The 13,987-nt window shown below is 54.1% G+C and overlaps 1 protein-coding gene across 5 annotated transcripts in view; it reads right to left on the reverse strand.

The window, feature by feature from the left end:
- Window positions 1-2,701: 2,701 nt before the first annotated feature.
- Window positions 2,702-13,987, reverse strand: part of SLC12A3 (solute carrier family 12 member 3) — a gene marked incomplete at both ends in the record, with an annotated part of 36,289 nt that continues 25,003 nt past the window's right edge. For all 5 annotated transcript variants that reach the window (XM_080828264.1, XM_080828262.1, XM_080828260.1 and 2 more), the window contains 4 exons: window positions 2,702-2,843; window positions 7,846-7,913; window positions 9,431-9,566; window positions 12,883-12,969. In XM_080828264.1, coding sequence (XP_080684390.1) covers window positions 2,702-2,843; window positions 7,846-7,913; window positions 9,431-9,566; window positions 12,883-12,969 — 433 coding nt within the window. The remainder of the gene's footprint in view (window positions 2,844-7,845; window positions 7,914-9,430; window positions 9,567-12,882; window positions 12,970-13,987) is intronic.

Raw genomic sequence — 13,987 nt, forward strand, 5'->3', positions numbered from 1 at the left:
GGGCAGTGGGAAGTCGTGGCCAAGGGGAGGGTGGGCTGAAGAATGTGTTCTCCACCCAACACCCAGCACCCACAACTTTGATCAACCATGCGTGGGCCAAACCACAGTCATCAGCAGGCCAGCTGGCCGGTGACACCTGTTCTAGTCCAGCTCTCTCATGTCACAGACGGAGGCCCAGAGAGGCTCAGAGGTATCTGAGGTTGCACAGCCAGTTTTGGAGGGAGACAGAGACTCAGGTCCAAGCCTCTTGGGGGCCAGGCCTTGACTCCACCCCACCCCTCTACTTCTCGGGTTGAGGCAAGATTGAGAGCACATGGAGACTTTTATCATGACAGAAGAAAACGAGTTCCCTGTGGGTCTGCAAACACAGGCAAGAGAAGCAAAGGAAATACAAGGGTCTCCTGTAGATGCCCATGTGGAAATCTGGCAATATAACCCAAAGAACCCGGGGAAGCTCCGGGAAAAGTTCAATGCAGGGTTGAGAAAACAATACAGTCAATTTTTTCAAAACACTCAGCAGCGTTGAGAAACAGTGTGTTCCAAAACAAATAAATTCTGTTGACTGAGTGAATGTATTTTTTATTCATTTCATTGTTTTTGACCTTACTGTTCACTCAAGGCTTTAAAACAAAACACAGAAAAACAAAGCTATTATCACTGTACGAAATGCAGTTTCCAAGGGAGTAAAGATTATTTTTTTGTTGGTTGGTTTGTGTGAATGTCCTCAGCCGGAGGATTCTGTGACCTTGGATCAGGGTCTCCCTGATCTACTTGTGAGCTATTTGTCAGGAAATAGTTTTCTATGCAGCTCTAGAAAGGCAAGGCTGAGTGAGGCTTTGTCTATCTGGAGTTGGGGGTTGGTCCCAGGTCTGCGGAATGGCTCAGAGGCAGGAGCCAACCCCGGGGAGCACAGCCAGGCACCCGGTCGCTCTCAGGAAGTCCTGATACTGGGAAGCACCCGGGGGGGCCTGTCACAGGTGGGAGCCAGAGCCTTTGGTCTCTGCAGCAAAGTGTACCTTCGAGGAACCGAAGTCCTTTGGGTCCAGACACTAAGAAAGAGATTTCTGCCTTCATGACAAAGTGGGCAGTTCAGTGGGCTTGGAGGGGGCCAACCCGACCCGAAGATGTCTTGTTCCTTCCAACCTGAAGAAAGTGGCTATTGCAGAAGGCACAGCCAGTAGCCCCCCAACATCTCACTTGTATGCTGCTGGGGTGCATCTAGAGCTGAAATGTCTTTTTAGGGAGCCTTGCCCACCGGCACTGGACAGCCTTAATGTACATTCTACTCCTTGTCCTAGCTTCATGGGTGCAAACATTCTGGGAGTATCCAAACACCCTTACCTGAGCCGGGCTCGTCCTCCCCAGGCTCCCTCCCACCTCCGACCCCCATCTTCCACTCGCCCCCACCGCAGCCCCCTCTGCTTCCATCTCTTGCTGCTTTCTCCACCCCCATTCTTTTCCCTGGCCTGGGGTGGAGGGTGGACCTTTCCGACCCTGTGCCAATCGGGCCATCTTTATGCCTCTTCTCGGCTTCTCCATTCCTGACCCACCAAACCGGCATCCCTAGAGCTCCGTCCTCCATCTCCAACCAAACCCCAAAGTTAGCACCTTTCCATGAGAAACCCTGAGTCTTTTCCTTCCTTTGAAGCTCTTTCCCGACTAACGCCCACCATCAGTATCCCTCCTCGCATACTCTGTTCCTTCCCTTTCCTTCTCCGCAGGATATGCTGGGGAAAGGGCAGTGACGCCCAACTCGGCCTTTCTTCAAATCCTGGGTCACCGCCCGTTCGTGGATCGCAACTCACATTAAAAAAAGAGAAAGAAATATAACAGAAAATACCAGAGGGCACCACCCATAGTGAGAGTAAGTATTGTTTTGTGACATGTTCATAGTTTCAGTGTGTGTTTGCTTCAAGTCTCAAACATAAAATGTATTTCTTACTGTGGGTTGCAGCCTAAACAGGTTTAAAAGTCCCTGGTCTACCAAAGAACCAACCCAAACGCTAAAGACATTATGGAACGTGAAGAGAGTGAGAAGTGGTTAAAGAAATTTGCATCATGGAGACTCAAAGGGCCCTGTGGTTCCTCCCTGTGAGGGCTGCTGGGGGGGGGCGGCGGATGTGGGGACCCCATCCCCCCCCATAGGCGATAGGCAGCCTAGAAACTGCTACTTTGGTACTCAGCACTCTGATTCAAATTTGCATATAAATCAAAGCCTGGGGGGCGCCGGGGCAGCTCTGTGGGTTAACATCTGCCTTCAGATCTGGTTATAATCCCGGGGTCCCAGGACGGAGCCCCACATCCCCACATCCTCAGCTCAGCAGGGAGTTTGCTTCTCCCTCTCTCTGCCCCCCCCCCGCTCCTGTGCACGCTCTCTCTCTCTCTCTCAAATAAATTTTTTAAAAAATCAAAGACTGAAATCTTAATTCGTTGTAATCAAGATCAAAAGAAAACTTAAAAGGAGAATGGATCCACTAGAGAATTTTCCACACAACTTCAGCTGTTACTTCTTTAGCCCATAAAAATAAGCCTAGAGGATGTGTCCGATGGGAGTGGAGTCCAGCCGAAGTTTGGAAATCTACCAGCTTTTTCAGTCAGATCAACAGATGCTTAAAGTACAACAGGACATGAGTCTTGTCCCCACGGACAGGCGGATATCCCAGGCACCTTCGGCTTTGGGCAGGCATGGCCCAGCCTGAAGTTACTGGCAGTAAAAGGTCAGCACGTTTTCCTGGTTCCCTCGGATCAGGATAACCGGAGGTCTGAGATCCTGGGACAGCGTCTCCAACCAGGCCATGTACAGCGAGCTCGGGCACTTCCCCTTCCTCCCTATGGGCAAGGTACTGCAAGGCAGGAAGAAGCAGCAGATAATAACTTGCCAGTATCCTTCCCCACACAGCCCAGCCCATGATTCACTTTCTGACCAGGAACTCTGTTTACCAAGTCCTTCAGCACTCCTTCTTCCTAGCCACCCTAAGAACGACCTCCCACTCCTTAAAAGCATGACTCCAAATGTACCTTCAGCCACAAAGCTGGTGTAAACAAAGCCACAGCCTATAAGACTCACACGATCTGGTCTCCACCAACATCCACGACCTCACCTCCTTCTACCCTCGGCCTCGCTCACACTACAACCCTAATGGCTTTCTTCCCATCCCTGAAATAAATGGCAAGCTTGCTCCTGCCCCAGGGCCTTTGCATGTGATGTTCTCCCCACCCAGAAGGCAGAGCCTCTCCCCTTCCACCTGGTTGGCTCTTTCAGATCACCCAGGCCGTGGCTCACCTGTATCTCCTTCTTTGATCACTCCCTTCCAGAGCAGGCTTGCTGTCCCTCTTTATTACAGCACCCTGTTTCATTGTCCTCACAGCCCTTCCCACTCTCCAAACCCTCTTTTCATTTGTCTGTTTGTTGTCTGTCTCCTCCACTGGATTGTACATTCCAGCCAGGTCTGTCTCGCTCACTATCCCTTCCCTGCACCTAGAACACAGCCTGATACAGTGGGTGGTCTCACTACGTCAGGCTGCTTGAATCATACTGGCCTGTGGCCATGACGTTGTGATCTGCTCACAAGTTTCAGCTGCGGGTCCCTGTCCTGCCTTCTGCCATGTTCGTGAGGCCCTGAGAGCACCCTTGCCGTGCAATGCTGTGCAGATAATGAGATGCCCGGGGGCTGCTGTCCAGCTCCTCCAGGGGGTGACTTTCTCACCATCTTGCAATTCCAAAAATGCTGCAGGATGACCACAGCTGACCTCCTCCTGACTCCAGGAGAAGGCAGTATCTCCCAGGCCCAGTGGGCGGGACATAAAGCTGGGGCTGCCCTTTGCAGTCTGTTTCCCTACAGGACATCCTGGCTACTATTACCTCTGAACTTGAGCACAACCCTTGGGAGGGAGCAGGGCCTGCGGCGCTGGCCTTCTTCCCCGCCAAGGGCACAGGGCAGAAAGGAAGGCGCAGAGCGACTCTGGGCTGCAGAGTCTGGGCTCTGGCCAAAGGTTCGAGCAGCGCTGCCCCTCCTCGGCCACGTGGCTTTGGCAGGTGGCTCCCAGGCTTGAGCCTCTGTTTTTCTCTTCCCTGAGGTGAGGACACACACACCTCCCTCAGAGGCTGTTGGTGAGCTCTAAAGGGGACAGAGGTGACAAAGGGCTCCACGCAGTGCCTAGCACCTGGCAAGCACCTCCTCATGGAAGAAGCCATTGTCACACTCATTGTGATTTAGCCAGGGGAAGTGACGAGCTGGTGAGTGGCAGAGCTGGGGCTCCAGCCAAGGTCCTGGGATTTTCCCACCCCAGATGCCTCTGCTCACAGCGACCCGCACTGAGAAGGCCAACAGGGGGCCCTGGACACGTGTCCCTTGCTTCAAATTCCATCCTCGAAGCCTCCCTGGGGACCACCTCTACCCTCCTTTAGAAAGCAAGGTCCCCAGGGCGTCTGGGTGGCACAGTCTGTTGAGTCTTTGACCCTTGGTTTTGGCTCAGGTCACGATCTCAGGGTCGTGCCCCACGGGCGGGCGGGCTCCATGCTCAGCATGGGGTCTGCTTCTCCCTCTCCCTCCCCCCCCCCGCCCCGGCTCTTCCCCTGTTCTCTCTCTCTCTAAAATAAATAAATTAAAATGTTTTTTAAAAAGAGAAACAAGGTTGCTGGGACAGGGAAAGGCCACAGGAACAGGGGTATTTCATGAAGCTGGCGTCACCTTAGAACACGTTCCTGTCCGGTGACCCTCAAGGAGAAAGGGACGTGGAAAGGTCAAAACGAAACTTTCCTGATTTCACAGGGGTGCTGAAGTTTCGGTTACATTGTCAACAAAGCCCTTGGGGAAACTTTCCTGATTTCACAGGGGTGCTGAAGTTTCGGTTACATTGTCAACAAAGCCCTTGGGGAACTCCTACGTCATTCTCAAGCACTGAATTCAGAAATTTCAAAGGCCACTGGTGGCTGCATTCTCAGGGGCAGGGGACATCCGTCCATCACTCCTGCTGTGGCCTTTCAAGCTTCAGCGTCACGCCCCCTTCCCCAGCGGAGTGTCCACCCGCGTCCAAGGGACAGGCTCCCTTTGCACTCGCCCCTGGGCCAGCGAACGACAGTGGACTCCTGTTCCCAGGCTATGTGGCCCCCCCGCAGCTACTTATCTTCAGAAATAAAGCAGCCCCAGGACAGAAGGACTTCTCGTTCAGATTTGCATCTCTTGGCCACAAAGAAAGGCAGCCTCCGCCCGAAACCTGGATCTAAGGCTTCAAAACCCAATCCCCGCTTCCTGGCTGCGGGGTCCCAGGCAAGCTGCCTGACTCCTCTGAGACTCAGTTTCCCTGTCTCCAAAGTCTGTGTGTTGCCGGGTAGACAGTGGTAAAACAGAACCACTGAGCAGAGTTTTGAAAATTACTAAGGCCCCATGCCTCGAGTGAGGCTCAATCAGTAAAATGCGGTGCTGATGATCATTATTTCAATTATCATTTGCTTTGGAGGAGGGCTTCTTTATAGGAAAAGGGAAGGGTCTAGTCCCAAAAGGGAGAGCAGAAATAGGTTGCTCGTCATCTAGGCAAAGGTTGTGGGGCTGGTTTTCAGCCGCAAGGGCGAAGCTGGACTCAAACACAGGCCATCAATCAGATAAACTGCTGTCGGGTAGACAGTGAACAACTAAGTTCTGCCTCAAACCTGCTCTAGAAAATGGTCTGAGGAGGCTCTTCAGAGCACTGGAAAGTAATTTCATCTTTTCTCCTCAGGAGGGAGGGGAGGACTTTTTCCTCCCTCGGAATTTCTGGGGAATGCAGTTTTCTCCAACCCACCCCAGACCCTGATCTGGAAGGAACTGAGGAATTTTCCAAATCCTGGGGCCGATGAAAGTGACCCTCGGACTGAATTTTTAGAAACACTGGTTGGCATGTCTCTGGGTTGAAGGTTGGCAATGCCCAGGCTCAGTGGCTGTGCCCTCCTAGTGAAGGTGGGAAGCCCCGTGTTGGGCTCCCTGCTCAGTGGGGAGTCTGCTTCTCCCTCTGCTCACTCTCTCTCTCTCTCAAATAAATAAATAACAATAATGAATTAATTAATTAAAATAAAGTGACTGGACTCATGATTATTTGTGTTGGCTACTCCCCCAAAGGCTGCTGGGTGGGTGGGACCGTCTTTCCCTCTGGGATCCAGGGGATAGGGGAGTGGGGTGGAGAAAGTGCCCGCAGGGGCTCACTTCTCTGGGTGAAATTTCTCATCTCATGGCTTGAGAGACCGACTTATCTTAGTGGCAAATAAACTTAAAATCACAGCATGTTGGCATGAAGGGCAACCTTGGAAATAATTAGGTTAAACCCTTCTCTATAATCAGGGAGACGGAGACACAGAGAAGTAGGGTTACTTGCCCAAGGCCACACAGTGAGCGGAGACAGCGCAAACCTGCTTCTCTGACCGGGGCTAGCCCTCACCCTCACAAGGAGGCGGCTTGGCACCACACCCAAGGAAAGGTCTGGGGCGCCGTCCTGGTCATCTGAAGCCACTGTCTTGCGCTCGGACTGGGTCCACAACCCAGGCAGACCTTGCCCTAGGAACACTCACTGCTGGGTGTTGGCCAGAGGCTCGCAGAGAAATGCAGCCCTTTCTCTTACCACAGTTCCCACATCAAGGAAACACAAAGCACTTTCTTTGTACCAAAAATGTTCTCCCTAAGAGCCCCAGGGAGCCCTGTTGAGGCAGAGGCAGCCTCCTGGGCGTGCAAGCTGTGCAGTCACATCCCCTCCCCCCTCCCACATACTTAGAAGGGTCCCAAGCTGGGTTCCATCCTCTGCTGCTGCCATTTTCAAACAAGGGGGCCCCACATTTTCATTTTGCACTGGAGCCTCAAAAGGGTGTGCTTGGGGGCACCGGGGTGGCTCAGTGGGTTAAGCCTCTGCCTTCGGCTCAGGTCATGATCTCAGGGTCCTGGGATCAAGCCCCGCATCGGCTCTCTGCTCAGCAGGGAGCCTGCTTCCCCCCCCCCCCACCCCGTGCCTGCCTCTCTGCCTACTTGTGACCTCTGTCTGTCACGTAAATGAATAAAATCTTAAAAAAAAAAAAAAAAAAAAAGGGTGTGCTTGATCCTGGTCTCAGGGTGTGAGAAAACTGGTTCTGCAGGCTTCAGGGCCGACAGGAGGAATTCCCAGGTGGCCTGCCCTCAGGAAATGCAAGCCAGGCCAGTTAGGGGCCTTGCCAAACACCCTGTTCCCTCTGAGCTAGGCTTCTCTGGGGGAGAGGGTCAGAGGTCCTGGCTGACCATGTTCTTCCTCCCAGCCTCTGTGAGAACAGAGCCGCTCTGAGACCCTCTGTGCCACTGCCACCTGTCCCTTCACCTTCCACGCCCTCGGCTTCGGCCCGTACCCAGCAGAAGTGGCTCAGAGCTGGCCACAGGCCGCAGCAGCCTGACAGGCACAGAGCCCGGCACGGCGACCCTGTGTCCCTGTTGCCGCCCAGGCTTGGCACCCACAGCAGCCGGGGGTGGCCCGTGTCCAAGGAAGGCTCGGTGATTCCCAAACAACCAGGAATCAATTTTCTTCCTGAATGAGCGGGGTCCTCTTTGCCAAGCTGTGTTTGGCAGGGAAAGGTGGCGAACAAGGGAAAATGGTGGTGAGGGGGGTTGGCCAGGCCTGGGGCGTGTGAGGTCCTAGACTTCTGCCAGCTGGCTCTCAGGTGAGGGGTGCCGAGTGGGGGCAGGCCCAGTCACGTGCCAAGAAGCCACCTGGGCTGCGTTTCCTGGAGCTTTGGGCCCTTCTGGCTCACAGGGGTGGGCTCAGGTCCTCAGGCGGCATGTACCTCCTGAGCCCCTTCCCAGAGCGGACATCCTGGGCCTCAGGGACAGGCTTCCTCTCCCAGCAGCAGCTACTTACATGACCACCAGCGCAGCGTCCCGGGAGGAATCCTGCAGAATCTCATTCAGCCTCACCTGCCGAAGGGACTGGAGCAAGGAGAAGCCAGGGGGTCACTGCCCACATCCTCAGGAGTGGTCCCCGACGAGCCCAGGGACGTCTTCTTTAACATTTCAGACCAGATGCATGAATTCTTCCCCCTTGATTATTACACTCTCCTTCCTCCGAGATGGAGGGGACCCTCAGAGTAACAGAGAGCCAAGTTAACCTCCTTGGGAAACCTTACTTGGCTTTACTTTGCCAGACCCTATTTCCACGACTGGGGCCGGGCCCGGGGGGAGGTTAGTTGGGAGAGAGAGCACCTTCAGTGGTGTGGGGTGAGCTGCTCACAGCAGAGAGAACCCGAGCAAGGCACGTGGCCTCCCTGAGCATCACTGTCTTCACTGTAAAATGGGTACGATAATCCCCTCCCCAGGGGAACGTGGGCAGTGTTGAGGGCGATAACCCACGAAAAAACACGTGGACGTCGAGTGCCGGGCACACGGAAGGCGCTTGATAAGGGAGACTCAGGGCACAGGTAGAACGTGTCCCTTCTTCCTCCTCCGTCACAGGCCAGACCAGAGTCTTCTTCAAACACTACACTTCACCCAGAGTTTTCCAAAGGAGCTGTGAGCCCTCTGGGGCAGGGTCTCTGGGCTGACAGATCAGAATTCCCTAAAGCTTGTGCAAGGTTGGGTTGTGGGGGAACCTCCCTCCTACCCCAAGGCCTGTCTCCAGATTGTTCAGAAATGATTGGCACTCAAGAGTCTGATGGTGGGAGGACACCCCATTTGAGAAAATGGAGAATGTCGGGAAAGTGAGTTCACGGACATCACAGACTCCAGACCCTACACTAGTGACATTTTGGGGGGAATAATTCTTCATCGTGGGAACTGTCCTGTGGGTTGTAGGATGTTTAATATCGTCCCAGGCTTCTAATCACTAAGTGACAGTAGCAATCCCACCCTCCGGTGGTAAATGGACACTTTGCCAAATGTCCTCTGAGGGCAAGGTCGGGGTGGTGGTGCAGTGACCCCAAGCACAGGGAGCAGAGCTGTGACCTCCTTCCCCAGCTCCCTAAATGCTCACCTGATCTTAAAGTGGCCACAGCAACCACAACCCTCCTTTAGGCCTTAAAGAATCTGGAAGATTCTGTCTGGACGGGGTGGCCAGGATTTTAGGCTACATGTAGGATGGGGTCTGCAGGCTACGGGGAACCATCAGGCAGCTTTGTTGGCCCACAGGGCAAGTTTTACCTTGACCTTCGCCACCTGTCTCATGAGTCCCTTCCACCAGTGACAAGAGGGGAGAGGGAGAGCTCCCGGCTTTCCATCGCCACGCCACAGCGGGGTGTGACTCAGACCAAGAATGGCTCCGAGTTCCACAACCGGTTTACGAAGCAGCTGTGCCTTGAGGATACCTCAGAGGCCAGGGAGTGGTGGAAGGGGATGGGAAGGAGAGGGTGTTGAGGAAGCTCAGGACAGATGGGGGCACGTGGCCCTGACCCGGAGGAGTGCCTCCACCCCCACCCCACCCCACCCCAGCCAGGCCCTTCTCTCTCAGGTACCTTGACTCTGTTCTTGTTAATCTCCTCATCTGAGATTTTCCAAGGACAATCCCGCCTCATCTCCGCGACAGTGGCCTCGTCCTTGAAGCCGTCATTCAGGCGGAAGGGTGCAATCATGTCCTCAAACCGCTTGGTGCTGGGGACAGAGAGAGTGGGTGAGACCCAGTGAGACAGCCCGGTTTCCAGGGGAACTAGGTCCCCCCAGGGGAGACGGAGATGGGCGCCACGGGGACAGGCTTTTCAGGCTGAAGCCCTTCTGCTGCTGTGGTTTACATTAATGCAGCTTCCGGGCAGCCATCAGCACTGACCGTTGGGGCTGGCGTTTCACCAAATGTCGTCCACGACGCCTGGCCTGGGATCCACCTCCACCTACCCGACCGTTCCGCAGGTTGCCCCTGAACACTAACCATCCTGTGCCAGGCTCTGCACTGCACATCACGGAACAAAAAACCCTACAATGTCCTCTATCTACCAAGCTCTCCATCTGCTGGACAATAAACAAGCAAATCTACATCATGAGCTTAATGAAGACACAAGCTGGGTACCAGGACAGGAAATATTTGGGGGAAGGAAGGCCTCCCTGAAGCTGAAGGATGCCTGTCCTTCTGAAGCCAGCTCTTTACAGGCCAGTGGGTGCTGGAGTACACAGAGTTGAAGGTGCAAAGGCCCTGAGGCAGAAGTATGCTCGGTTTCTTTGAGGAGCAGCAAAGAAGCCAGGACGGCCAGAGCAAGGTGAGGGCAGAGGAAAGTGGGGGTGAGGTGAGGACACACAAGTGTGACAGCCCAGACCATGTAGGCCTTCGCTATTGGCCCCTGTTGGAGGCTGTTCTGTGTGACTTGACTTACAGGATTAAAAATAGAAAGTCAGACTGCTCGGCCTTCAGATGAAGCCCCCTGCAGCCATAGGGATGGAGGAGCTCACACTGGGGACAGAGTCAAGAGACAAAGGTCCAGGGGCGCCTGGGTGGCTCAGTGGGTTAAAGCCTCTGCCTTCAGCTCAGGTCATGATCTCAGGGTCCTGGGATCGAGCCCCACATCGGGCTCTCTGCTCAGCAGGGAGCCTGCTTCCCTTCCTCTCTCTCTGCCTGCCTCTCTGACTACTTGTAATCTCTGTCAAATAAATAAATAAATAATCTTTAAAAAAATAAAAATAAAAAAGAGAGACAAACGTCCAGGGCCGAATCCCGAGGATGCTGGCAAGCATCAGTCAGGGAAAGGAGGACCAGCCAGCAATTGGAACTGAAAGAAGGGTCGCTGAGGTAGGAGGAATCCATGGAGGGGGACACCTCCAAACCCAAAGGAAGAGCTGTCCCAAGAGGGACCATTATGGGGGATGCAGCGGAGAGGCAGAGCAAGACGAGCCCAGAAAGGGGCTCTGTGGGTGAGGCGGAGGCCAGTGATCACTGCCAAGGGGATCTCCGTGAGGAAGTGGCTGCAAAGACTGTCGATCTCCTTGGAGAAGCGTGGCTGTGCGAAGGAGGAGAGAGAGGGCCAGGAGGTGGAGGCAGAGAAGGGCCCAGGCCGGGTTTTAAAAATCAGGGCTGCTGGGCAGGGTCTCCGGGCTTGCTCTCAAGCTCCTCCCACGGGGAAGGTATCCCCCACCGCCTCTCTTTGAGGCCTGACTCAAGGCTTTGCTCCTCTCCCCACACAGACAGTCCCTCTGCATTCTCTCCTGTGTTCTGGTGCATCTCTGCCTCCCTCCTCCTGTGTGCGGTTCTGGACTTCCTCCAGCCTGCAGTGGGGCGGGTATCATCCCCGGCTGGAGCTCTGATTGACTCATTTCCACCCTGGCACATGGGAGGAGCCGATGTATCCAACCCCACAGACTAGTTCCTAGGTGACGGGGAATATAAGGGAGAGGTAAGAGGTCAGGACAGACCTGACTACTGAGGGGGTGGAGGCTGGAAAATCTCATGTACAGGGATTTACAGAAAGCAAGCCCGACGATAAATGTCTTGGTTTCAGACTAGGGAATTGAGTCATTGAGCCAGTGAGTCGTCATCCCTTTGGACACCGCCACTGAGCCTAGCTACACGTTCACACGGGGATTTGAGTAAAGTCCAGGAGCTTGCCGCTGCATCTGGGGAGGAGGAGAGTTGTGGCCCAGACCCTTCAGTGTTTTCCCCACTCCCAGCACCAGTGTGTTCATAGAAATAACATCGGGGGCTGTGGCTGCCACACTTCTGCCTCAGGGCCTTTGCACCTTCCGTTCTGTTTGCTCCAGTATCCCTCAGCCCCGTGGAAGGTATGTGCCTCTGGTCTCTAGCCATGTGTTTCTGGGCATGTGATTCTGCCAGCCCGGGACATTGCCAACTAGAGCAAAGGTAGCCAAGAAACAGGCTTTGCAGCAACCTCCACCTTGGCCTCATGGGAAGGGATGAGCTGGGCCAGTCACAGCTCCTTTTTCAGGAACTTCAGTCAGGCAAGGCTTAGAGAAGGAAGCAAGTCCATAATGCAGCCGAGACCTCGAAAAGGTCAAGGTCTAGAGGGCAAAAGCCATTGATCTACCATTTACTGAACACTGACTTGGGGCTGGACGCTGTGTGAAGCACTTTACACAGGGTGTCTTTAAGGCAGCGGTTCTCCCAGTGAAGCGCCCAGACCAGCACCCAAGAGCTTGTTAGGAATGCAGCTTCTCAGGCACTATCCCAGACCTACTGACTCAGAATCTTGGGGCGGGGGCAGGAGGAGGGGGACTCAGCAAGCTGTGTTTTCGTAAGTCCTCATGTGATTCTGGTGTGGGCTGAAGTTTGAGAACCACTGCTTCATGACAACCCTTCAGGGTGCTGGAGAAAATTTAGAAATTTATGAGTTGCAAGCCGTGTGAAGTGTGAAGCCAGAGACCCGCTCCCACCCCGCTCGTCCCCCCAGGTCCGTGGGGTGGATGGGGGTGGGGTCTCTTGAGAATGAAACACCTGCTTTCCCTCACTCCAGGGGCAGAACAGCCGAGACTTGCTCCAGCTTTAAAACACTTTCTCCGGGCTCCTGGGTGGCTCAGTTGGTTAAGCAACTGCCTTCAGCTCAGGTCGCCATCCTGGAGTCCGGGGATCGAGTCCCACATTGGGCTCCCTACTCGGCAGGGAGTCTGCTTCTCCCGCTGACCTTTCTCCTCTCATGATCTCTCTCTCTCTCATTCTCTCTCTCTCTCTCAAATAAATAAATAAATAAAACCTTTTAAAAAATAAATAAAATAAAATAAAATTAAACACTTGCTCCAAGAAAAGCACAAACTTGAACATTCACCGTCCTCCAGCCCAGGGGTATTTCTGGCAAAGACCTGAGCTCTGATATGCAAAGGAAGAAACCCCTATGGGGAAGTGAAAGGCTGCAAACTCCTCCCCCTCCTCTTTGCCTGCCCTGAGCCCTGTCTGCCCAGGGCTCACCAGACAGGGGTGTGCGGGGCACACAGCTGGCCCTCCTGCCTGGGAAGGAAGTCAACACACAGCACTCACTGCTCAGCCCGAGGCTTCTGGTTGATGTCCGGAAGGATGTGAACCTCGTGGAATCCCAGTCGGAACTTGCTCAACAGGGAAATGAGCCTGGGAGACAGAGATTTTTAAGCACGTATGCGTCTATTCAATGGGTTCATATTATCTATCAAGGACCCAGCAGTGAAAAACCACAGATCAAACCCTGGCCTCAGGGAGTGGACGTTCTCACCTGGGCAGGGGTGGACAAGAGACGAACGTTGATTAAGCAGGTCAGAGGATGACAAGTGATAAGGAAAAGAGATTGAGCAGTATTTCCCCAAGCACCTGGTGGCCACCTCTGCACTAGCACACCCTACATTCTAATGTCTGTACATCTGCCAGGGACCTTGGTCCAATACAGAGTCTGATTCATCTGGTCTGGGGTAGGGCCTGGGATTCTGCATTCTGACAAGCTCCCAGGTGATGGGAAACTGATCCACGGAGAACACTTCGAGGACCGAGGGTCTAAGGGATAAGAAGGAAATTGCAGAGTGGTCTGTGGAATCAGAGATGACACCCATGAACGAAGTATAGAACCAGGAGGAGCGAGCCCGTGCATGTAGCACTGACTCTGCATGTAACAGGGGAGGAGATGCCATCTGTGGGTCTGTGGTTGGTGGCAGTCAGGGAAGGCTTCATGGAGGAGGTGGCAATCTAGCTGGACGGTGCATGGTGCACAAGATCATTATAGGCCAAAGGGGGCGTGGTAGGGGTGTCCACAGTGCAATCAGCCAAGGAGCCTTTGGAAGAATATACCTGCCTTGGCTCTAGCCTACCCAGTGCATCAGAATATGGAGCAGGATGTGGCTTTGGAGATACCCCAGAACAAGTTGGCAGGGTTTGAGGGCATGGGGGTGGGGAGTCCAAATAAATAAGTGAGGGCATGGGGGTGTAGGAGGTGGGGCAGGAGCAGTGAGTGGCTGGCTGGGTGGGGGGCAGAGACGGGGGATAAACCTTACGGTCCAGCCGTCAAGCCGCTGCTGGTCCCCAAACTTGGGAGGGAGATTAGGAAAGCAGAGCTGTGAGCAGATGTGCTGGTGTGCAGCGTGGGGGTGGCAGGCTTGGGCAGGGACCCAGCCGGAGGCAG

Source organism: Martes martes, assembly GCF_963455335.1.
Source record: "Martes martes genome assembly, chromosome: 17".
In the NCBI taxonomy this organism is placed as follows: domain Eukaryota; kingdom Metazoa; phylum Chordata; class Mammalia; order Carnivora; family Mustelidae; genus Martes; species Martes martes.